The sequence below is a fragment of the Moschus berezovskii genome, chromosome 4 (assembly GCF_049115385.1).
Source record: "Moschus berezovskii isolate FMDL1 chromosome 4, NW_MosBer_1.0, whole genome shotgun sequence".
NCBI classification, from domain to species: Eukaryota; Metazoa; Chordata; class Mammalia; order Artiodactyla; family Moschidae; genus Moschus; species Moschus berezovskii.
In genome coordinates this window covers 16,724,955-16,747,267 of record NC_142463.1, presented here as the reverse complement: position 1 = coordinate 16,747,267, position 22,313 = coordinate 16,724,955, and the positions used below count along the sequence as shown (strand labels likewise).

Below are 22,313 nucleotides of genomic sequence, written 5' to 3'. Positions count from 1 at the left end.
TTTCATCTGCCTGCTCAGGTCTTCTTGAATCACATCCACTGCTGTCCTGTCAGAGTGGCCAGGCATCTCATGGATTATCTCTAGACTGAGATCCTGGATTATTTTCTTAAAACCTTTTGTTCCTAGACTTCTGTGGTCATTTATTTTTGAGCCTTGATCTTTACTATTGTGTTCTGGTTTTTGTTGTTGCTCAGTTGCTCCGTCATGTCTGACTCTTTGCAGCCCCAGGGACTGTGGCACACCAGACTTCCTGTCCTTCACTATCTCCCAGAGTTTGCTCAGACTTATGTGTCCATTGAGTCAACGATGCCATCCAACCATCTCACTCTCTGTCACCCCTTTCTCCTCCTGCCCTCAATCTTTTCCAGTCTCAGGGTCTTTGAGTAGGCTCTTCGCATCAGGTGGCCAGAGTATTGAAACTTCAGCATCAGTCCTTCCAATGAATATTTAGGACTGATTTCCCTTAGGATTGACTGGTTTGATCTCCTTGCAGTCCAAGGGACTCTCAAGAGTCTTCTTCAACATCACAGTTCAAAAGCATCAATTCTTCAACACTCAGCTTTCTTTAAGGTCCAACTCTCACATCCATACATGACTACTGGAAAAACCATAGCTTTGACTAGACGGACCTTTGTTGGCAAAGTAATGTCTCTGCTTTTTAATATGCTGTCTAGGTTGGTCATAACTTTTCATCCAAAGAGCAACCGTCTTTTAATTTCATGGCTGCAGTCACCATCTGCAGTGATTTTGGAGCCAAGAAAATAAAGTCTGTCACTGTTTCCCCATCTATTTCCCATAAAGTGATGGGACTGGATGCCATGATCTTAGATTTTTGAATGCTGAGTTTTAAGCCAGCTTTTTCACTCTCCTCTTTCACCTTCATCAAGAGGCTCTGTAGTTCCTGTTCACTGACTGCCTTAAGGGTGGTGTCATCTGCTTATCTGAGGTTATTGATTTTTCTCCCAGCAATCTTGATTCCAGCTTGTGATTAATCCAGCTTGACATTGTGCATGTTGTACTCTGCATATAAGTTAAATAAGCAGGATGACAGCATACAGCCTTGACATACCCCTTTCCCTATTTTGAACCAGTCTGTTGTTCCATGTCTGGTTCTGTTACTTCTTGGCCTGCATGCAGGTTTCTCAGGAGGCAGGTAAGGCAGTCTGGTATTCCCATCTCTTTAAGAATTTTCCACAGTTTGTTGTGATCCATACAGTCAAAGACTTGAGCATAGTCAATGAAACAGAAGTAGATATTTTTCTGGAATTCTCTTGCTTTTTCTGTGACCCAGCGGACATTGGCAATTTGATCTCTGGTTCCTCTGCCTTTCCTAATCCAGATTATACATCTGGAAGTTCTCAGTTCACATACTGTTGAAGCCTAGCTTGAAGGGTTTTGAGCATTACCTTGCTAGTATGTGAGGTAAGCGCAATTGTGTGGTAGTTTGGATATTCTTTGTCATTGCCCTTCTTTGGAATTGAAATGAAAACTGATCTTTTCCAGTTCTGTGGCTATAATTTTCTTAATTTTTTTCTGCCATCTTTCATTTTTATTCTCAGCACTTCCCTTCCTGCTAGGGTTCCCCAATTCCTTCTTGATTCTCAATGCTACTCCATTCACAGCCTGCCAGACGCAGAAGACCTATAGTTTTCCCATAGTGTTTGTCTCCCAACTTTAAACTTTTCCTTCTGAGTCAAAAGAACTTTAACTTTAGCCAGCCCTGGTCTGGTAAGCCATGTTGATCAACTCTGGTGTTAAGTGTCTATCACCTCTTGGCTGTTGATGTCTGTTCACAGATACTCAGTTTTTTGGTTTTGTTTTTTTTTTTAATGCCTGCCTGCTTCTTTCTGTTTTAAGTCCTAGCCATTTTGTGTCCTTCTTTCATTCTCCTCCTTTCATCCCTCTTTATTTCACATTTATTCAGATATCTTATTTCTCTCATCTCTATCCCCCAATAATTCTTCACCACATTTTCTTAGAAATGTAGTGTAAGAGGGGACTTCAGAGAAATGTTATTTTTATCCTTTTATTTAACAGTTAAGGAAACTGTGATCCAAAGGGAGAAAGTGATTTGCCTAAAATGGCAAAGTTCATTTGGATATAGATTTTGACTCCCAGAATATAGCCTCTCCATATTGTTCAAACTCTTCCTGTCCTGTATGTTTTCAAGACTCTCCTTTTGATAAATACCTCTTTGGGCTTCTTAGAGATGCCAGAAATTAGTGTTATAATGTGTTCATGTGGAAGGGGGAAGAAGTAAAGGATGTTGTAACACATCAATGTATTGCCTCTTACTCCTAAATCATTTTACATGTATTTACAGTTTGTCTTGTCCAATAATGTTTAAGTCCTCTAGTTGTGCTGTTCTTAATGTGATGCTCTGCTTAAAGGTCATTAAATACAAATAGGTGTGCATGCATTCATTCAGCAAACATTTGTTTATAGCTTTCCTATGCCTGACTATATAGTGGGAACTAGGAATAATGAGTTCTCTCCCAAATAGTCCCTGATCTCAAGGGGCTCACAGCCTGATAAGAGAGACAAGTCTATCAAGAAATACTGTATTATGAGGACTATATTTCTGCCACAGGGCAATGAGAATGGAGAAAACGGCTTACCTGTCTTGGGGAGAAAGAAAAGCTTTGTACAGGATGATACATTTCAGCTGGACTTTGCAGTTTAAGTGGGATTCTGTGTGACAGAGAAGTCTGATCATGTCTCTGTGCAACGTATGGCAAAACCAACCAATATAATATTGTAAAATAACTTGCCTCCAATAAAAAATAAAAAAAAAAAACCTTTCATTAGTGCCCATTTTTCTCAGTAAAAACCAAAGTCCTTATACTGTGGCCTATATGGCCCTACGTAGTGTTCCCCCATTACTCTCTGACCTTGTCTCCTTTTCCCTTCCCCTCCTGTCACACCCCTGCTTCTGCACTGCTGGCCTCCCTGCTGTTACTTGAACACTCCAGACACACACCACCTACCTCAGGGCCTTCATACTTGCTTTTTCCTCTGTCTTGAGTGACTTCCCCAGATAGACACCTGACTCAAGTTTTTCCCTAAAAAAGCACCTACTCAAGTGATGACTTCCCTGATCATCTTACTTAAATAGCACCTACTGTTCAGCACTCCTTTTCCCCCTCCTTGCCTTGTTTTTCTCCATAGTGTATATAATGTACTATTTGTTTTCCTCCCTTCCTCCCATCTTCTTCCCAATAATCTGAAAACAAGTTCCAAAAAGACTGGGAGTTTTATTTTTCGTTTACACCTTATTAGCACAGATACTTCTTAAATGAATGAATGGTCTTTCAACAAAAGTCTGCTTTGAAGAAATATGTTTTGTGATTAGATTTGTTGTTGAAATATAGTTGATTTGCAATATTAGCTTTAGGTATGCAGCACAGTGTATATTTTTAAATTCTCATGACTACGTTCTAAATATTATAGGATCTCAGAAATCTTTGGAAGCTGCTTTGTAAGTTAATTTCTTGCTTAGAAAGTCCAAGTACACTCTCACTGTTCAGTCGGTAATGAGAATATGGTGTTGGGGGGGGGATGAGAAGTAATGAGAATATCTACATGAAAATAAAAGTATTATGAATGTGACAGTTTCAAAAATTAAGGCCGATTGTTTGATGTGGGTGTCAGTTTATGCCTGTCATCTTGTTTATTTTCATGATTCTTCTCTAGTTCTCACCTTTCTCCTCCTCTACTCAGAGGAGGGAAGCCCCGTAGCCTGACTCAACCTTCAGAAAGAACATGAGCCACAAATGTGAAGGCTGGTCAGCACTTGGCAGAAATTTTTCTCCTGCAAAAACATACTAGAGCTATAATTTCGTATAACTTTTCTCTTCTTCTGAAGTCTTCCTTATGGCAGTTTGGTTAGGACTTCAGTTCTGATTTTAAACTTTTCTGTAAAAAAGCATGTCATCTTGGGAGGCAGTAGCTGGAAGTCAGAAGTCTTGGGTTCTCTCCGTGGTTCTTTCCCATTTTCTCTCATCTCACTTCCTCACCTACATGAACAGAAGTAGGGCTGGGTTAGAGTTTCTCTGAGACTGTCTCAAGCTTGGACAATCTGACTTTCCAGTGGCAGGTGGAAACTCGGAGTGGCCAAAGATAGTGTGCCCTACCTTGAATACAAAAGGAAGACTTTTCTTCTCTTTCTGTTTTCTCTGGGAAAATGATCACTGTTTCCTAGTTTGATTACGGTATTCCCAGAGTGCAGGTGTAGTCTGTGTGAAACACTCGCATACCTGAGGGGAAAAGCCTTTCCAGGATTCCAGATGTTTCGTAATGTAAAACCGATGTTACCGTGGTTCTTCCCCAGGAGTTATTGTGGGTGCCTGTGTGATGTTTCCTCCCCTCCCTTTCTGTTTTGCATTAGGATGCAATTTAATTGACATTTTGGAGCTGTTATACTTGATGACTGCTGTCAATGAAAGGATATTAAGAACCTTCTGAAATGCTATTTAAATAAGATCTATATTTCAGATCTTCACACTTCTAAATAATACATTGTTAATCACTTTTGAGGTGGCTCTTTTACTTTATATAAATCTTTCCTATCATTTTGTGCCTTCAGTCACTTTGTTAATCAGCTTGGGGACACTTAGGTCTGCTTTCAGGATGAGAAAATCAGGGCAGTAGAGACAACTGTTACGGGAAAGAACCTATGAGTTAGAGCTGAATTGTAGCCCTAGCTACAAATTGATGTGTCTTTGGACAAGTCAGCTCAGTCTTCTGAGAATCAGTTGCCTCATCCATGAAATGGGATAATCCCTGTCTTGCCTTCATTATGGGAGACTCAGAACTAATGGATATGAAAATGCTTTTGAACTATGATAAAGTATGTAGCAACAACAGACATAACTGGCTTGCAAGCTTCCAGAGAATTAGAGGCAGTGCCAGAATTAGTACCAGTGTTCTCACACCCATCCCAGCACCCTGTCTGAAAATCCAGCATTACCTCTGGCAGAGTTTTAGCATCCAGAAGGAGATTCTCCCTTCTGTTTTCATCTTCACTTTACCTGCTTAATTTAGTTTTAGGTAACAGTTCTATTAAGATTTTTATGCTTGATTTGTTTTACTTATAATAATAGGTTTTCCTTCTTTGTTCTTTTCAATCTGATTAGGAAATCTGTACATAGACTCCAGGCAAAATCTCCCTCCTTCAGTGATGCCGCCCCCTGGTTATCCTCACATCCCACAGGCACTCAGCACTCCAGGAACAACGATTGCAGGTAATTTGAGGCGTGATGTGATGTGTTAGGGTTGGTGCTCAGAGTTTAATACTGAAAGGCTTTTTTTTTTTTCAGTTTTCCCAGCAATGAATGAGGCTACCTCAGGAGGGAGTGAACTCCATGTTTCAGAGAGAGGGGTGGGGTGCAGAATACGTATAAAATGTGGATCATAAGGGAACCTCTTGTAGAGACTTCTGGGTGGATTAGTGAGAGCATGTGCGTGAGTTCCTGGCACGAAGAAGTGTTCAGTAGGCGTTTGTTTGTTCTTCCTTTCTTCTCTCGCAAGTCACTGCTGATGTTGCCTCCTTCCTTCCAGGCCATCACGGAGCAATGAGCCAGCAGCACATGATGCCTTCCCAAGCCTTCCAGATGCGGCGCTCTCTGCCTCCAGATGACATCCAGGATGACTTTGATTGGGATTCAATTGTGTAGAGCTTGTTTCTCAAGGCACCAGATCCAGTGTCACCTTTCTGTGCAGTGGAAGGGAAAGGTTTAAGAGAATCCAGTTGAGAAAACAAAGTTGCTAATCATTTTACCAATGTTGTCAAAAATTTTTTTGAAGACAATCAAAAAGATTTTAGCTGGATGACTTACTGCTTTTATCTGACCCAGACGAGTACTACATGTTTGTCTCCCTGCCGGCTGCCCTATGTAGCTCCTAACTGTTGTGTGATTTGAACGGCTTTTGCATATTGTGTCAGTTTGATGTTGACCACAAGTGCCAGACTGATTTTTCAGACAGAGCCTGTTTTGCTGCAAGCAGTTGATAGATGCATATGTATAAATATGTGTACAAAAATTACTAAAAGGCTACAGTTTTTTTCTAATTGGATTATTATGTCTTGAGAAGAAAGTTACTGTGAGTTTTTATTCCTTGTTAGGCTATTTTCTGCAGAATGCTTTTAACTGATGTAGGCAACTGAAAGGAAATAGATTTTTTTCAAAGCCCAGTTCCCCTTATTTAAAATCTTTTTTGGAAACGTGCGTGTTGAGTTCTCCTTAGTAAGTCATAGAGAACCCAGAGTTTGATACTCTCCAAACAATCTAAAGGGGCATGTTGTTCCCGAGTAGCAGGAAGGGCTGACCGGATGTTTTTTGATGCCTGGGGGATTCTAGAGTTCATGTTGTACCTTGTCAGCATCTGTTTTTCTAAGTCTACACTGTCTGCCAGTTCTAAATGTGTTTGATTGATTAGAATCTGGGCATTCTTGGCTTTTTAAACAAATCAATGTCTCCACATTCACTTATGTATTTATTATTAAAAGGTGTTATTTTAATATTTATTGCTATCTTCTGTGAATGCCCAACTCCTGTTGGGTTCATTAAGAAGAAATGCAGTGTCTGCAAGCACAGAATTAGTTTTCTTGATAAGAGTTTACAGACAAGACAATCAGAGATTGTGTCTTTCTCTTTGTCATTATTCCTGCCTTGTGAGTATATTCTCTATCTCTGCGTTCCTGCTGATGGAGACATTAGCTCAGTAAGATTTTCTGGATTTGAATCTGCGCTCATTTGGGCAACAGAGCAGCAGGGCAGTGCTTATAAAGCAGCTCCCCCCATTGTCTTTCCACTTCGGAAGCACTGAAAGGAGCATAGAGCCACGCGTGGGCCTTATTTGCCTCACTCTCCAGTGCAGTTCCTGTCATGTGGCCTGCTGTTTCTCTTGTCCTGTGTGTCTGTGCATGCATGCCGTTTGGTTCCTTTCTTTGAATGCAGCCTGCATCTTAGGATTTTTTATTAGTTTGTTTTTTTGTTTTATATCACAGTTATTTTGCATGGATTGATTGTCTTAGTTTTATAATGAAACTGAGAGAAATGAGATTTCTTTTTTCAATGAATAGGTTTTGAATTGGTTCTTTAGACCAAAAACAGATTCTTTTTTTTCCAGTTCTAATGGAGAAATAAAATGTTCCATCAAATCAAGGAATACTAACTGCTCACTGGTTGCTCTTTAGCATTACTAGTCTCTGTCAGCCATGCTTAAGTCACTTTAATTACCCTTACTGATTCTGTGATTGAGTAATCTCTACTTGGACTAAGCAAAACATCTTTATTTCTCTGTGTGTATGTGCCAGTGTTTGTGAATGTCTGTGGGTATTTTTTTAATGGAGTGTTGCCTTGAATGAATTACTGGGAAGCCAGCCATGGTGAGGTTGGGGAGAAAGGAAGGGCTCTGTGTTCCTGTTGTTTGGACCCTGCTTGGCATGAAAAAGGAAATTCAGGTCCAGCCCCTTGGATCAGTAAAAATTGGGGGATTCTGGAAAGGCAGCCAATAGGCCCCTCTTAGATGGATCAGAGGCAAGATGAGATAGCAGCCTGCATAGAAAAAGCTTGGAAAAAAGGGGGGGATGGTGATTCTTAGTCTGCTCAAGTCATTGTTCTCTAGATACCAAAATAGCTGTTTTGAAACTTTAAATTGTGTGGGTAGCAATGTGCACTTTAAACAATTTGAGTATTGGAATGCAGTAGCTTATACTGAGTGATTCAAGTAGAAACCACTGATGAAGATTTTACAAATTGTGTGAAGCTGATTTCCCATTCAGCAATCATTTACTGATTTGCAGTGATCAATATTTTTGTGAGAATTTAAACTTACCATGAATGGCACTGGAGGCAGAGCCTCCACCCAGACCCATCCCACTCTAGTTAATGCACATGACTGGGAAGCCCAGGACAGGCCTCCTAGCAGTTCTGGCCAGACACAGCTACCTGGGGAGGTGCACCGCATCCCTCTAGTGGCTGTTTCAGTGAGTAGTTGTTAATGCAAAGCAAGTTCTGTCTTGGGCTTAAATTGACTGAAGACTTGGGGAAAGAATCAAATGCATATAATCAAATGGGGGCACTCTGTCCAGGAGAATAATCCGACTGGCATTTGTGGCGGTTTTTGAAATGTAAATGTATTCATGTGTGTTCTTGTAAATACATGTCTCTCAGATGTCCTTTGAAGTGGGAGGGAATCAATCTGGGGATTATTTCAAATGGAATAGAGTATTTTGATATTGTTCATTCAGAGGGTGATGTGTACATATCTATATTGTATATATGTGATGAAATGCATTGGCTTTTTGTGCAAACACAATCTGCTCTCTGTACTGCTGTTGGCCAGTCAGTGTTTTAATGTTTCTACAGTTTTGCTATTGCACGATTTCATATTTTGCCTCTATGATGAACGGCACCCATTCTTTGTAACTGTTTAGTGCTGTAAAGAAATATTCCAAGTGTCATTAGGATTGTTGCTGCCAGAAGTGATATGCATGAATGGCACTTAAATATATTATGTTAACTCTATTTACAACACCAATTGGTCTGTGTCGTTTGCTGCAGTTGAGGGAACAAGACTGGAGCTAGTCCAGAAGCAGAAAGCCTGTAGTCTGTCCTTCCTTGGAGTCTCGGAGATTGTGTCCCACGTATTACTGCCTCAGAACAGTCATTGTTGCTCTTTACTGACCATCTCACCTGCTCTGTGAACTTGGGGCAATTATTTCCTTTCTCTCAGCCTCATTTTCCTCATTTATAGTTCCTATAAAGTGAGAATAATGCCTGCCTCCTAGAGTTGTAGAGGGATTAAATAAGGCATTTAGAACAGTACCTGGCACATAAAAAGTATTCAGTATGTGCCAGGTGCTATGCTAAGTAGATCCTGTTATCATCATCTTTCCTGTGGGGAAAAACTCACACAAAGGTGTGAAGGCATCCCCAGATCCTTTGTTGACAAGTGGTAGAGCTAAGGTTTGAATCCAGATCATTTGACTCCAAGGTCATGTTCTCTTACACCATCTCCATTACTTCAGGGGAATTCCCTGGACCCTAGTCTTGCCCCCAGCTCTGCCTTCCCAGAGAGCTCCTTCCAAAAGGTGAAAGTGGAGCTTCTTAATATCTGTGCAGCCCAGAGTGTCGTGCATTCCCCTGAGAAATCCAGAGATGAGAAAGCCACAGTTCCTATCTATAGGGAGTGCAGACTTCCCATGACAGGGAGCAAATGCCAGCACAGGGACACTGCCCAGGGAAGCTACTCTGAAGGTGCCACCTGGCAGGAAGATTCTGGGGGTGAGCAGTTAGGTCATACTGAGGCTGGGCTTTGGCTTAGGGAAACCTTGGAGTGGGCGTGGGCTATTTTGAGTCCTTGTAGAGTCCTAGATGGACAGGGAAGGCATTTCCATTTGTATCACTATTCTGAGCCAGGCTCGGAAGCTAGAGTAGCATGGAGAAGGGGTGGGGTTGAAGCTAGAGGAGTGATGGATTGCTAGTTAAGAGCCAAGCACCAGCGATCCTATGGGATGAGTGGTGGTGTCCCATCGTGATTATGGAAACATGCTCAATGACACTGATGGAAGACCAGCAACACTGGTGGGAAGTAGACTTGAAGCTATGGTCTGACTCAGGAATGGGAGGACTTCCTACCAATCCATGATCCTGCCCAGGACCTCTCCCTGCTTCTGACTTAACCCATACAGCCCTGTCTACTTCAGGTTCCCTTTTGTCTGAGCATCTCAACACTGAGTGTCATTCTGCTGGGTAAAGATACATGTTCTGTAAAACATTGCCCTTGGATACAAGTCAGCTACTTCCAAGACAGATTGTAACCAAACATTAGGGAAAATGGCTGTGTTGGACTTACTGAGACACTGTTTATCTCCAGTATGATTTTCCAGAGGATTTTGGACTTAACCTCCTGGTATCTCTCCCTCCATATGATAAGCAACTAGTCAACCACGCATTTGGTAAGGGCCTGCACCAGAGCCAGACAGAGTCCAACCCCAGGTCAAGGCTGCTTCGGCCCTGCTCTCAAGCTGTGTCCCTGAGCAACGCTGACCCCAGAAGTCAGAGTAGGGCAGTCACCATGTATTCCTTGTTTCTTTACATTACTTACTCCAAGTACTTGATGCAGGTGATCAGATTTCCTCTTCAGCTGTGTGGTAGATACTATTGTTAGCAACCTATTGCAAAGGAAGAATCTGAGCCGCAAAGTGATTAAGTCACCTGCCCCAGTGTCTGCACTCCGCTGCACTGCTCTGTCGGTCCATACCAGGCAAGGAACTGGAGCCTTAGAACAAAGCCATGAGGTCGCAGTAAGGAGCAGCAGCCACCAGAGGGCGCAGGACCACCAGCTGTGTGCTTTTCCTTGTTTGGAAGGCTTCCTTTAGAAGTGCTGTGTTCTCTCCTCTGCAGCCCCAACGGAGCTGGGTGCTCCTCCAGATAGATCGGGATCCCCAGGGCCCAGCTCTCAGAATCTGTTCTCTCATCACGAGAGCTTGCTGGAGGGAGCCAAGGAGCCCCCTCTAGTCTGGAGTGGGGCCCACTCCAGAGCAGCCTCTGAGCAGAGACATCACTTTGCCAACAAAGTTCCATCTAGTCAAAGCTATGGATTTTCCAATAGTCATGTACGGATGTTGGAGAAGGCAATGGCAGGCCACTCCAGTACTCTTGCCTAGAAAATCCTATGGACGGAGGAGCCTGGTAGGCTGCAGTCCATGCGGTCGCTACGAGTCTGACATGACTGAGCGACTTCACTTTCACACATTGGAGAAGGAAATGGCAACCCACTCCAGTGTTCTTGCCTGGAGAGTCCCAGGGACGGGGGAGCCTGGTGGGCTGACGTCTATGGGGTCACACAGAGTCGGACATGACTGAGGTGACTTAGCAGCAGCAGTAGCATGTACAGATGTAAGAGTTGGACTATACAGAAGGCTGAGTGCCGAAGAATTGATGCTTTCCAACAGTGTCCTGGAGAAGACTCTTGAGAGTCCCTTGGACAGCAAGGAGATCAAAGCAGTCTATCTTAAAGGAAATTAACCCTGAATATTCATTGGAAGGACTCATGCTGAAGCTGAAGCTCCAATACTTTAGCCATCAGATGTTAAGAGCTGACTCATTTGCAAAGACCCTGATGCTGGGAAAGATTGAAAGGAGGAGGAGAATGGGGCAACAGAGGATGAGATGGTTGGATGGCATCACTGACTCAAAGGACGAGAGTTTAAGCAAACTCTGGGCAAGATAGTGAAGGACAAGGAAGCCTGGCGTGCTGGAATCCATGGGGTTGCAAAGAGTCGGACATAACTTAGCTACTGAACAACACCACCACCTGAGCCTGCTGCCCTGGCTCAGCCACAGTGGTGTCCACTGTCCCTACTCCAAGGTTAGGGTGGGGAAGGTCACCCCCCCATCCACCCCAGCTGAGTTTCCTGAGGCTCTGCTCTGCTGGGACCTCAGTTGATGCATTATCTGGGCAGGTGTGGGGAGGGCGATGGTCAGGCCAGCCACAAGCCTTGCCACTGTACACCCACCCTTGTCCTCCCACCCCTCCCTCCGAGACCCCCGCCCCCACTCACACATCAACCCCTTTGGCCATCACGAACATTATGATTATTGCCGCTATTTGCCAGGCCCTGTGCCCAGCACTTGACAGCCGTTATCTGAGTCAGCACTCCCATTGCCTTGAAGGTTGATGTCATTTATCTCCCTTTTACTGCTGGACATTGCCATTCAGAGAGGTGAAGTCATTTGCCCAAGGTCACCGTCATGAGAGGGTGGCACGGGGATGGGAACCCAGAACTGCCTTACTCTGGTCTGCTCTTGGCACCAAGGCCTATGACCTCTTCCACAGCATTCCCCGGTTGCCCTTGACCTCCCTCAGGGCCAGTTTCCACACCCATCCCAACGCACCCCTCCCTAGCCTGAGCTGACGTCACTGGGTGAATGCCGCCCCTCTCAGGACGCAGCCCCAGAAGGTCAGAGAAGCAACTTCCTGTCCTAACAATGGCAATAAAGACGTCCGAGGACACTTCTCACCCTTCCCACGCCTGAGTGACGTCCACAGGTAGAGGCCTTCCTGGGAACGGTCCTCCAAGAGCGTGTGAGTGTGTGAGCTGTGTGCCTGGGGTGGAGGCAGGGGGCGTGTGTGGAAGTCCCGTAAGTCAGGGTGACTGCGGGTGCTGACTCTGCTCGTGTGGCCTTCCGAGCGTGTGCGCAAAACCTTCTATGTGTGTGCTTGTGTGTCTGTGCTGGGGTATGTGTGTTGCCTGTATGATTGTGACTGTGTGCCTTGGTGTGCCTATGTGTGACCACGAACCACAGACAGGAGAGAAAGCGTTCTGTCGGAAGGGAGGGCCGGATGGCTCGTCACCTCATCAGCCACTCGTGTCTTCCCCTGTGGCCCCTGTCCTGGGAGACACTCACCTGGGATAGAGCTGGGGATAGGATCCTCAGATCTATTTTTCCCCCTTTCTCATCATATTCCTGGCCTGGCCCCTGTCACTGTTCCTCCCTGCTGTGGCCCTTTGGACAGGCACCCAGATCTATTTATACTACTCGTTCCTGCCCCTGGGCAGTTCCTACCCTCCTCTTTATCCCCCTACCCCCCAGATTTCCTGGTCAGACCAGAAACTGGTCTATTGTGAGCTGCGGGCCTGTGCCTGAGCACATTGCCTGCAGGCCTCAAAGGCCAGAATCACACCTGAGACCATGGAAACAAAATAGACTCTGTAGTCAAAAGAACCTAAAATTCCATCTGGGCAAGACACTGCCCTCTCTGAGCCTCAGTTTCCTCATCTGTATAGTGGGATTAAAGTGTTGACGAGACCATCCATGAGCAGTCAGATGGAAGCAGCCAGCCCAGGCCCTGGCACGTTGCAGGTCCCAAGGGCCCATCTACCTCCCCTTCTTGCCCCCTTCCCTTGCTTCTCTTCCACAGGCCAAGACCCATCATTCCCCTGCAACACCATCCTTCCAATCACCCCTGGCCCTCCCGGGGCAACATTGGGGTGGAACACACCCCTTCTTTCCTAGACAAGTGCAGCAGCCATGCCTAGATGGTCCACTCCCAACACCAAGGGCCATGATGGTGTTTCTAAATCACAGCTCTCCTCTCCTCCCTGGCTTCGTACCGTCACCAAGTCGAGTGCAAAATGCCTCCACTTGATGTGTAGAGCCGCCTCTGACTGCTCACCCACAGCCAGAGGGTGTCACAGTCTCTGCTTCAGCCCATCCTCTTACTCTGGGCTTTCTGATGCCAACCTTTGTTGTGCAGCCCCCATCTCTGTCTGTCCAAATCCTCCCATTGATCAAGGCCCAGTTCAAACACCACGTGGTCTGGTAAGTGTCCCCAGATCTGGTCCCAGGGGGACCTTTTTCCCCGAGGAGCCCCAGGGGAACTATGCCTGTGTCCTCTCCTCCCTCTAGCCTGTGGGCTCTGGGGCACATGGCAGGAGCTCAGATGGGTCTCCTTCCTTCTGTGACAGCCTTTGGGTGCAGTGGTAGTTTCTGTGGTCAATACCCACAGGGGGCCAGGGTTGGGGGGGTAGTTGCTGGGGGGAAGAGGCAGCTGCTGGCCTGCCGTGTGGGGAGCAGATGGTGAATGGAGCTCCCCCGGTGCCTCATCCTCACCAGGCCACGGGGACGTGAGATGACACTGCCAAGCAAACAACCAGACACACCCTCTGTCCACTCCCCAGCTGCGCCCCCAGAGCATCATGGGAGAGATCCTGCCCACCCCAGCACCTGGGAAAGGGGAGGGAGCCCTAAACCCCCACCTGGACTTCAGCTCAAGCCAATAGGCTTCAAATTCCCACTCAGTTGTCCACTTTCCTCCTCTGTAAAATGGGCGTCGCTGAAAAACAGGGTCTGACTCAGTGGCTTCACCTTTCTTCTCCTCCTTCTGCGAAGATGGAAGTCTGGGGGCCAGGAAGACAGGGAAGGAGGTATGAACCAAGTAGAAGTTTCAGCTTTTCTTTGGCACTTGTGAGAACTGGCCTCTGCTCTGGAATTTACAGCTTTGTGACTGCAGCTGCTGCCAAGTCCACCTTGGCAATGAGTCTGAAAAGCTGTGCCTTCCTCTAGGCTGAGCCGGCCTGCCCCACGCTCATGTCTGCACCTCCCTCTGTTGGCTGGGTGCCCTCATGCCGAGTACCACCAGGGCAACTGTGCCTAAAGCTTCTGCCCGCACTCTCGGGAAAGTTGTGTCATCTTAACCTCTCCAGGCCTCTGAGTTTCAGTATCCGCACCTATGAAGTGGGTTCTACAGTGACTCTTCATGTATTCCCAGAACTGTTAGGAGGCTCACATACATCGAGATGTCTTCTTCAGACAGTTCTGGGCTCTCAGAAGAATGAATGTCCAGAATGTGTTTATAAGTGGGATGGGGAGGCTGTGAACTGTGGGCCACACCCTGCTCATGGTCACACAGATCAATATGGGAATCTCCAGTCCCCCACCTGGGCTCTGTTCCAGGCCTTCCTTCCTAGGGTCAGCTAAGGCCTCCTGCCCTCAGGGAAGCAGAGCCAGGCCTGGGAGGACTGGGCCTCGGGGCACCCAGCTTTAACAGGCACACTGGAACCATGGTGAGGTCACTCCAACCCAAGAGTTCAACAACCTCTAGGCCAAAAACGATGGCAGTTGGCAACCTCACAGGGTCCAGAGGGCACCCCAATAGCAGGGGGAAATCCCAGCAGCTGCCGGAGTGGGTGAGTGGTGGCTGGGCTTCAGGATGGGGTCTGGTTTCCACACCCATAAAGCATGTACCCAAACCAAGTGCTTAATCCTCATTCCCTATTACTGTTAATGTTGTGATTAGTCCAAATACCACAGCCTGTCTGGCCTCCAGGCTTCCCTGGTGGCTCAGATGGTAAAGTGTCTGCCTGTAATGCAGGAGACCTGGGTTCGATCCCTGGGTCAGGAAGATCCCCTGGAGAAGGAGATGGCAACCCATTCCAGTACTCTTGCCTGGAAAATTCCATGGATGGAGGAGACTGGTAGGCTACGGTCTATGGGGTCGCAAAGAGTCGGATACGACAGAGCGACTTCACTGGTTTACTGGTTCGGGTCTCCTGCGAGATCAGGGGTAGCCACTAAGTCTCAAGCCTTGTGTGGGTACTGGGGCCACTGCGGAGCAAGACACAGGCTCTGCTCTCAGGAGTTCACAGGAGAGTGGGTGGGACAGATTGGTAGGTTTTATCAGGAGAAAGAATAGGAAGCTGGTGGTGCCCAGGGGACAGATATGGTCTTAATACAGACTTGCAGGGGCTGGAAGCCGGTGAGGAAAGTTTTCCAGGCAATCCAAAATCCACAATATAGTTGTCATTGTTTCCATTTTTCTGATGTAGAAACTGAGGCTCAGAAAGAGACAACTATTCACTGATGAGCGGGGACTCTACCCAGGGCCTCCTGGCTCCAAAACTGGAGCTATTCTACCAACATGAGGAATCCCCAACCTCTGGGATCTAATGCCTGATGATCAGAGGTGGAGATGATGTAATAATAATAGAAATAAAGTACACGGTAAATGTAAGCACTTGAATCATCCCCAAACTATTCCCCACCCACCCACCCTGGTCCATGGGAAAATTGTCTTTCATGAAACCAGTCCCTGGTGCCAAAAAGGTTGGGACTGCTGACCTACAGGGCCCCAGATCTGGGCTCCTTTCCAGCCCACTCCTAGGGGAGACTTGGGATGCTGGGTTTCACCCAGGTGAGCAGGGAGCTGACCTTGATGAGCTTTGACAGGGAGTCTGGGCTTCCTTCTGAAGGTGTTGGGCAGCCACTGATGGGTTTTCATGTGGGGAGGCAGGTAGAGGTGGTATGGCCTGGGAAGCTATGGAGGCTCAGGAGTTTGTCAGAAGAGGTGGCCTTGGATGTGAGTGGCCCCAAACAACCCAGACTGACCCACTTGCTGCCTGTAAGGAATGATGAGGGGTGTCGCGGTGCTGGGGAACCAAGATCACAGGACTCAGGTGTGGGCCCGGGGTGGTCCAGAACCCCAGGCTTCCAAGAGGGCCCCAAGATCCAGAAGCTTCAGTGCAGGAGAGGAGGGAGGGGGCCTGGATCCACACCTGGGCCCAGGTTGGGTCAGGGAATTGGCGGGGAGAGAGAGGCAGGATACTGGTTTCCATTTCCCAGGGTAGATGTCAGAGGCAGGGTTGGGTAGGGTCAGGCCCAAAGGGCTGAGTCCCGGGAGCCATTTCCCCTTTCCCACAGTGCGGAGCTACGTCACTCCCATGCACCTACCCCCACCCACCCCACCCCTGGTTTGCACCAGGTCAGCCCTGGCTGAGGGGATGTGGGAGAAAGAGGCTGCAGGAACCAAAGCCCCCTCCCTTCACCCCTAATCCCATGGTGCCTCAGGAGGGAAAGGACTGAAAAACCAAAGGGAACCAGATACAGGGCTCCTTCAGCTCACAGCAGTCTATTCAGCCCCATCCTTGATGCTAAACTGAATCCCAGTCCAGCTCCAGATCCAACCCCAGTCACAGACCTGACCCCCACCCACTCCATCTCCAACTGCAGATTCAACTCCAATCTTAACCAAGCACAGAACCTGAACCTAACCCCAACCAACCTCCGTGTCAGGGACAGTCCCCACATCATCCTAGCCACACCCCCAATTCTGACCCTTACCCCATGCCCAAGCTCAGCTCCACCCTGAGCCTGACCCTGACCCAAACTCGAATTCGAGTCCTAGCCTGAACTCCTACCACTCTCTGCCGCTTCATCTTGCCCTAATGTATCCCCAGCCCCAGTTGGATACCTATGAGTGGTCTTAACCCAGCTTCCACGCTAGCCCAGCTCAAGTCCACCCAACCCCAACTGCAACAGCAGCAGCAACCTCAGCTGCACTCCTCCTGGTCTGTACCTGTGCTCACCTCCATCCCAGTCACAATAAATTCTACCCTGATTCTAGCCTTACCTTCAACCCAAACTCCATCCATAACCCTACTGTACCCTGTCCATACCTAACCCTCCACTGGTGTTCACGCCCACCCAACTCTCAGCTAGCAGAGGCCACCACACGGCTGTTCTGGATATGTAGACTTCAGCATATATACACACCCCTCACACACACTAACACACTTCAGTTCACACACATCTGTGTACACACACACACACACACACACACACACACACATACATACACATACACACACACACACACACACACACTAGAAAAGGAGGGAAGTTTAGTCTGGTTCTGAGGATTAGCCTGAGAGGGCAGGTTAACCAAGTGTTTCTTGTTCCTCCCTGGGGTTGAACCCCTTTGAAGTTCCCTCCAATTTCCCCTTCAGTGTTGACTCTCCCCACCCAGGGATTCCCACCCCCACCTCTTTGTTTGGAGCCTCCCTGGCTTCCAGCCAGATTGGTTTGTAGATTAGAACAAAGCAGCTCCTGGGGCTGCCCTTCCTCTGTGTCCTAGAAGCTCCGCTGAAAAACATGCACTATGCTGGGGTACAGAGTTCATGGGGGTCAGAGTCTAGAGGGGCAAAGACACACACCCAAGTAACCCAACTCAACAAGATCCCAGGTAGGGAATATTATTTCTGTGAGATCAAAGAGAGGTTATTTAGCTGAGAATGCAGTGGGGGTTATTGGATCTGGGCCTTAACATTTAAGTAGGAGTTCATCTAGTGATGAGGAAGGAAAAACCTTCCAAGGCAAATGAAACCACATATTCAAAGTCAGAGTTGAGCTTGGCAGGAAAGGCCAGGATGGAGGAGATTAGGCTGAGTTAGTTGCGGGAGGGGGAGCAGAAAAAAGAAAGGGATGCTGTGGAGGGAGGGGGAGATGGTGAGAGAAGCAAGGGTCAAAGGAATCAGGAAGGAGGAGAAAAAACACATTCGAGGATGATATGAACCTGCTGGATGGACAGGACAGCAGACCCAGCACAGGATGAGAACAGACTGTGGCTCAGACCAGGAGGTTGATCCCCAGAGGAGCCAAAGGGAACCAGAAGCTGCTGCTGCTGTTGACCAAAATAATAATAGCATCTGTACTGTGTGCTTTCTGTGTGCCAGGCATTGAGGTACGCATCTTTCTAACATCATTAATTCTCACTCCCATGAGATATGTATTATCATGTTGGTCCCCAAAGAGAATACAGGGAGCTCTGAAGTTCAGAGATGGAAACAATTTGCCCAAATTCACATACATCGAAATGGGGCAGTAGATGGGGCTTGAACCCAGGCCTATGGATGACAGAGCTGAGTCCTTTCTCAAAGTCACAGTGGCCACACCTAGTACCCGCCTTGGTCATCTCATCTCTCATGACTCGGAGCCCCCTTGAAATCTCCTCCTCCCCCCAGGCTGAATTACTCACATTTCCCCGCTTCTACCAGGCCTCTTTTACTTCCCTGCTATCCCACATGAGGCATTCTCTGCAAAAAATGGCCTTCTACCTTTGGCCCCTTCTCTAAGAAAATTTTCACCCATTCTCTAAAACCGAGTGCTGGCACAACCTCCTTTGGGAAAACTTCCTGAACTGCCCTGCCCCTGGGCTGGGTGAATGGCCCCTCCATTCCGCTTGCCCACCCACTCCCCTAATAACCCTGCACTGCTCCTGCCTGGGCCTCCCTCTTTAAGGGCTGGGTGGAGGCTGCAGCCCCACCCTGGCACATGGCCTGGCCCCGAGCCATCAGTGAGTCTGAGTGGTTGGTGAATGAATGCAGAACCCAGTCCAGTCGTGGGTTAAAGTGGGGGAGCCCAGGGAGGGGCTGGGGCTCTGACGGTTCCCTGGACTGATCTCTTATCTGCCAGGGCGGTCTTGAGCCTTATCTGATTAGGATTGAATTGACCAGCAAGCAGCTGAGATGCTCATCAAGACTCCTGAGTTACTCAGTAACCCTGCCCTCTTTAAAAGTCCCACTGTTTCCCCCTGGCATCCAGAACCAGTCACTCCTCTCTTGGGTGCTGCCGCCATGAACACCTTCCTGCTGCCCGCCCTGTACCTCCTTGGAGCCTGGGCCACCCTGACAGGGGGAGTCATCGTGAAGGTAAGTTCTCTGTCCTCACTGTTGCCCAGACTGCTCTCTACCTCCAGGGTGTAGGGCCTGTCCTCTGATAAAGCAACCCCTCTCTCTGGGGGCCGAGGGTGGGGTATGTCTAAGGCTTGGTTCTGCCCCACGGATCTCCTCAGTCCTGCCTCTTAAACCTTTCATTTTCAAACTCATAGAAAGGTCAAGAAGAGAGAAGAGAAACAGTTAGGGAAAGGCAAGTGACTAGCCAATTTACAGAGTGCTTGCCGTGACCAGGCTCCACTGGGGCCCCAGGATCACTTTGGGAAGGGGATTGCTAGTCCCATATTTTAGGTTGGGGGGGAGGGAATGGAGCCTTAGAGTCTGTAATTTGTCATGGGCACGTGGTTGGGAAGTGAAGGAGCTCAGTTTCATTGCAGACCTCACTTCTCAGCCAAAACCCTGACCTGGGTCTCAGAAATCACCTGGACACCCTGAAGGTGTCCTGATGGAAGGGCATCCCAAAGGCCAGCCTGGCACTCATTAGGGGCCCCACTCTGGCTCCACAGCCAGGCCCGAGGAGGCCTTTTATTGCTTCTCAAACATCAGCCAGACACCAGGCTGGAGCTGGGGGCCAGGGGATCAGCCCACACTGCTCTGAGGCAGAGGTGAAGACAACCTGGTACAACCACGTGGATTCAGGAAGCCTGGATCTGGTCCCAGCTCTGGGTCTCTCCCCACAGATCAGCACCATGGCGCCTACGAGCAGACACCTATTGTGTCCCTGACACTTCGTGTCTGTTTTCTCCACTCCTCATATAACATGCAGAACCTAGGCTCCTGGAGTGTAATGACCTGTTCATGATTCCAAGGCAAAACCAGGATCCAAGCCTAGTGTCTGGCTGTAAAGCCTGAACTCTGACTACCTCATATTGCCCCGCGGCGGAGCACCTGGCTCCCATATGCCGCAAACACTGCTTGAGCGCCTCTGGGCCAGGAGAGGGGTCACTCCTTGGGGAGGCAGTCAGGGAGCAGGCTGCAGCCTGGTCTCACACTCCAGACATTTCTCTCTCAGGATGGAGACTTCTCCTTTTCTCTGGAGTCGGTGAAGAAGCTCAAGGACCTCCAGGAGCTCCAGGAGCCTAGGATCCCTAGAAATGCTGGTGGACCCATCGCTTCCAACCTTTGTAGCTTGCCTAATTTTCCCGAAGAACTCAAGCCTCTTTGCAAGGAACCCAACGCTCAGGAGATCCTGGACAGGCTGGGTGAGTAACCTCTCTGAAGAGCGGGGGGCCCTTGGGTTCCCTGATCCGTAGCACTTGAGGGAGAGATGTGCTCTGATTGGTGGGATTCCAAGGACGGGCTCTACTCTGATTGGTGGGTCTGTTAAGCCTCTGTTGTGCTTCCGGCTTCTTCTGGTCTCAGCTGTAGCACCTGTCTGAGTGGACTCTTCTGATTGGCTGGCTTGAGCGGTACTTGTGTCCTGGTTTGTTGCTGAAAGCCCCGCTGGTCAGAAAGGACAGGCCTGGGTTTCTCCTGGGTGGCGGGTGTCCAAACTCTGGTTCAAGTGAGGGAGGGAGCTTTGTGGAAGGGAAGCTGCTCTCATGGGGCTCCGTCTCTGCCGTCCAGGGGCCATCGCGGCGGATCCAAGCACGTGTGAGATCTGTGCCTACGCGGCCTGTGCTGGATGCTAGAACAGATGGTACTCCCTGCCTCCTGTCCCTCCCGCTCAGGGCGCTCCTCCTCACAGCTCAACCTACCCCGAATGCAGGAGTGAGGAGAGAGCAGCCTGAGGGCTGCCCAGCCCCTGGCCCCACCAGAGCTGCTGATGCTTCCCAAGATCCATGCCCACCCGCGGCTAATAAACCAGATTCCAGAGCCCTCTTGGTGTTGCGTTCGTTCCTTCTTTTATCCGCCAGTTTACGCATCATCACACGTTAGGGATGCCTACCCTGCCCTCACCAGCTCAGGGTTCAGTGTGCTATGTACAAGCATCCCACTCTTTCTGCTAAGCCAGCACCCCCTCAGGCTGCCTCCTTGCACAGGCGCCGAGGGGACTTGAATCCACCATCCATCAATAGGGAAGTGGAACCTCTGTTTTACTTTCACCATCCTCAGGGTCATCAAGGCCACTAAACCACAGGAGAGCACCTGAGCTGCTTTGGATGACCAACACAGGTACGGAGGCTGTGCGGTCAGCCCCTGGCTGGAGAGTGTTCAAGGGGCCTCAGGATCCAGCCCCACATTGACCACTTAAGCCCTGCCTCCTGCCTGCCCCACCCCCCCATGGCCCACACCCCAAGCCATAGTTCTCATCATGTCCTCTGCTCCACTTTCCACATTCCTGACCACATCACTCCTGCTCAGGGGCCAAGTCCTCACCCCTGTGCCTCCCCACAGAAGGCAGCCTTTCCTCACCCTTCCAGGAGTAGTCCTTATGCCCCCTCATCCTTCCTGCTCCCTGGGCCTCCCTGTGGATTAATGGCTTCGGAGTCTGGGGAAGTCCTTCTGAGCCCTGGAGCAGGTGAGGCCCGCCACGGGGTTGATCCTGTACACACAGGGCAGGGCAAGCAACAGCTACACCGTTTCAGCCCTGTGGTCCTGCTCAGGTCTTCCACGTCCTGTGTGATGTTTGGAAAGTCGCTTTCCCACTCTGAGCCTCATTTCCTCCTCCATAAAACTGGGATTGTAATTGTACCAGCTTCCCAGGAGGCGCTGGTGGTAAAGAAACCTCCTGCCAGCGCAGGAGGCAGAAGAGAATCGGGTTCCATCCCTGGGTCAGGAAGATCCCTTGGAGAAGGAAATGGCAAGCCACTCCAGTATTCTTGCCTGGAGAATCCCACGGACGGAGGAGCCTGGTGGTAACAGTCCATGAAGTCGCAAAGAGCTGGACATGACTGAAACGACTTAGAATGCACACACAGCACACACGCAGACAAGGTGAAATGGTGTGTGTAAATGTGTGTGTAATGAAAGAAGAGTTCAGATGCAAACAGGAGACAAGTCAATAAGTGGTCAAAACAACAAAACAAAATACAAAAATCAAAGAACGGTAGAGGGAATGAGGGAAAAGGAGGCAACCAGGGTCCTTCTTAGGGAAGGAAGAGAAAGTGCCCCAGGGTGATTCTAGCAGGATTCCCTGGGCTACAGGATTCAGAGGGTGAGGCATCTTCAGGGCAGAGGTCAGTAAGGCTCTGTGAATGGGGAGAGAAGGCAGGGTGTTTGCATTTGCCCTTGGAATTTGCACTGGGATGGATGTAATTTCAAAATCAGTGTGAAGGGAGAGAGGCAGAAGGCATTTCAGAAAATGGATGGGGTTTAATGCAGACACAGAATCAGGAAGCTCCAAGGCACT

At 48.5% G+C, this 22,313-nt stretch overlaps 2 protein-coding genes across 5 annotated transcripts in view; both read left to right on the top strand.

Annotated features, from left to right (window-relative positions):
* FOXJ3 (forkhead box J3) overlaps nt 1-8,531 on the top strand; it is a 154,599-nt gene extending 146,068 nt beyond the window's left edge. For all 3 annotated transcript variants that reach the window (XM_055403886.2, XM_055403887.2, XM_055403884.2), the window contains 2 exons: nt 5,136-5,243; nt 5,560-8,531. In XM_055403886.2, coding sequence (XP_055259861.1) covers nt 5,136-5,243; nt 5,560-5,675 — 224 coding nt within the window. In that variant the 3' untranslated portion in view covers nt 5,676-8,531. The remainder of the gene's footprint in view (nt 1-5,135; nt 5,244-5,559) is intronic.
* A 2,107-nt stretch (nt 8,532-10,638) lies between these two features.
* On the top strand, nt 10,639-20,835 carry GUCA2A (guanylate cyclase activator 2A). Of its 2 annotated transcripts, XM_055403437.2 has the most exons (4): nt 10,639-12,060; nt 18,891-18,997; nt 20,034-20,223; nt 20,588-20,835. In XM_055403437.2, the coding sequence occupies exons 2-4, from the start codon at nt 18,923-18,925 to the stop codon at nt 20,650-20,652; spliced, it is 330 nt and encodes a 109-aa protein (XP_055259412.1). In that variant the 5' UTR covers nt 10,639-12,060; nt 18,891-18,922; the 3' UTR covers nt 20,653-20,835. The 2 variants fall into 2 exon arrangements, with proteins under 2 accessions (XP_055259412.1, XP_055259411.1); XM_055403436.2 differs by lacking the exon at nt 10,639-12,060 and having other exon boundaries at nt 17,765-18,997.
* Nucleotides 20,836-22,313: the final 1,478 nt, after the last annotated feature.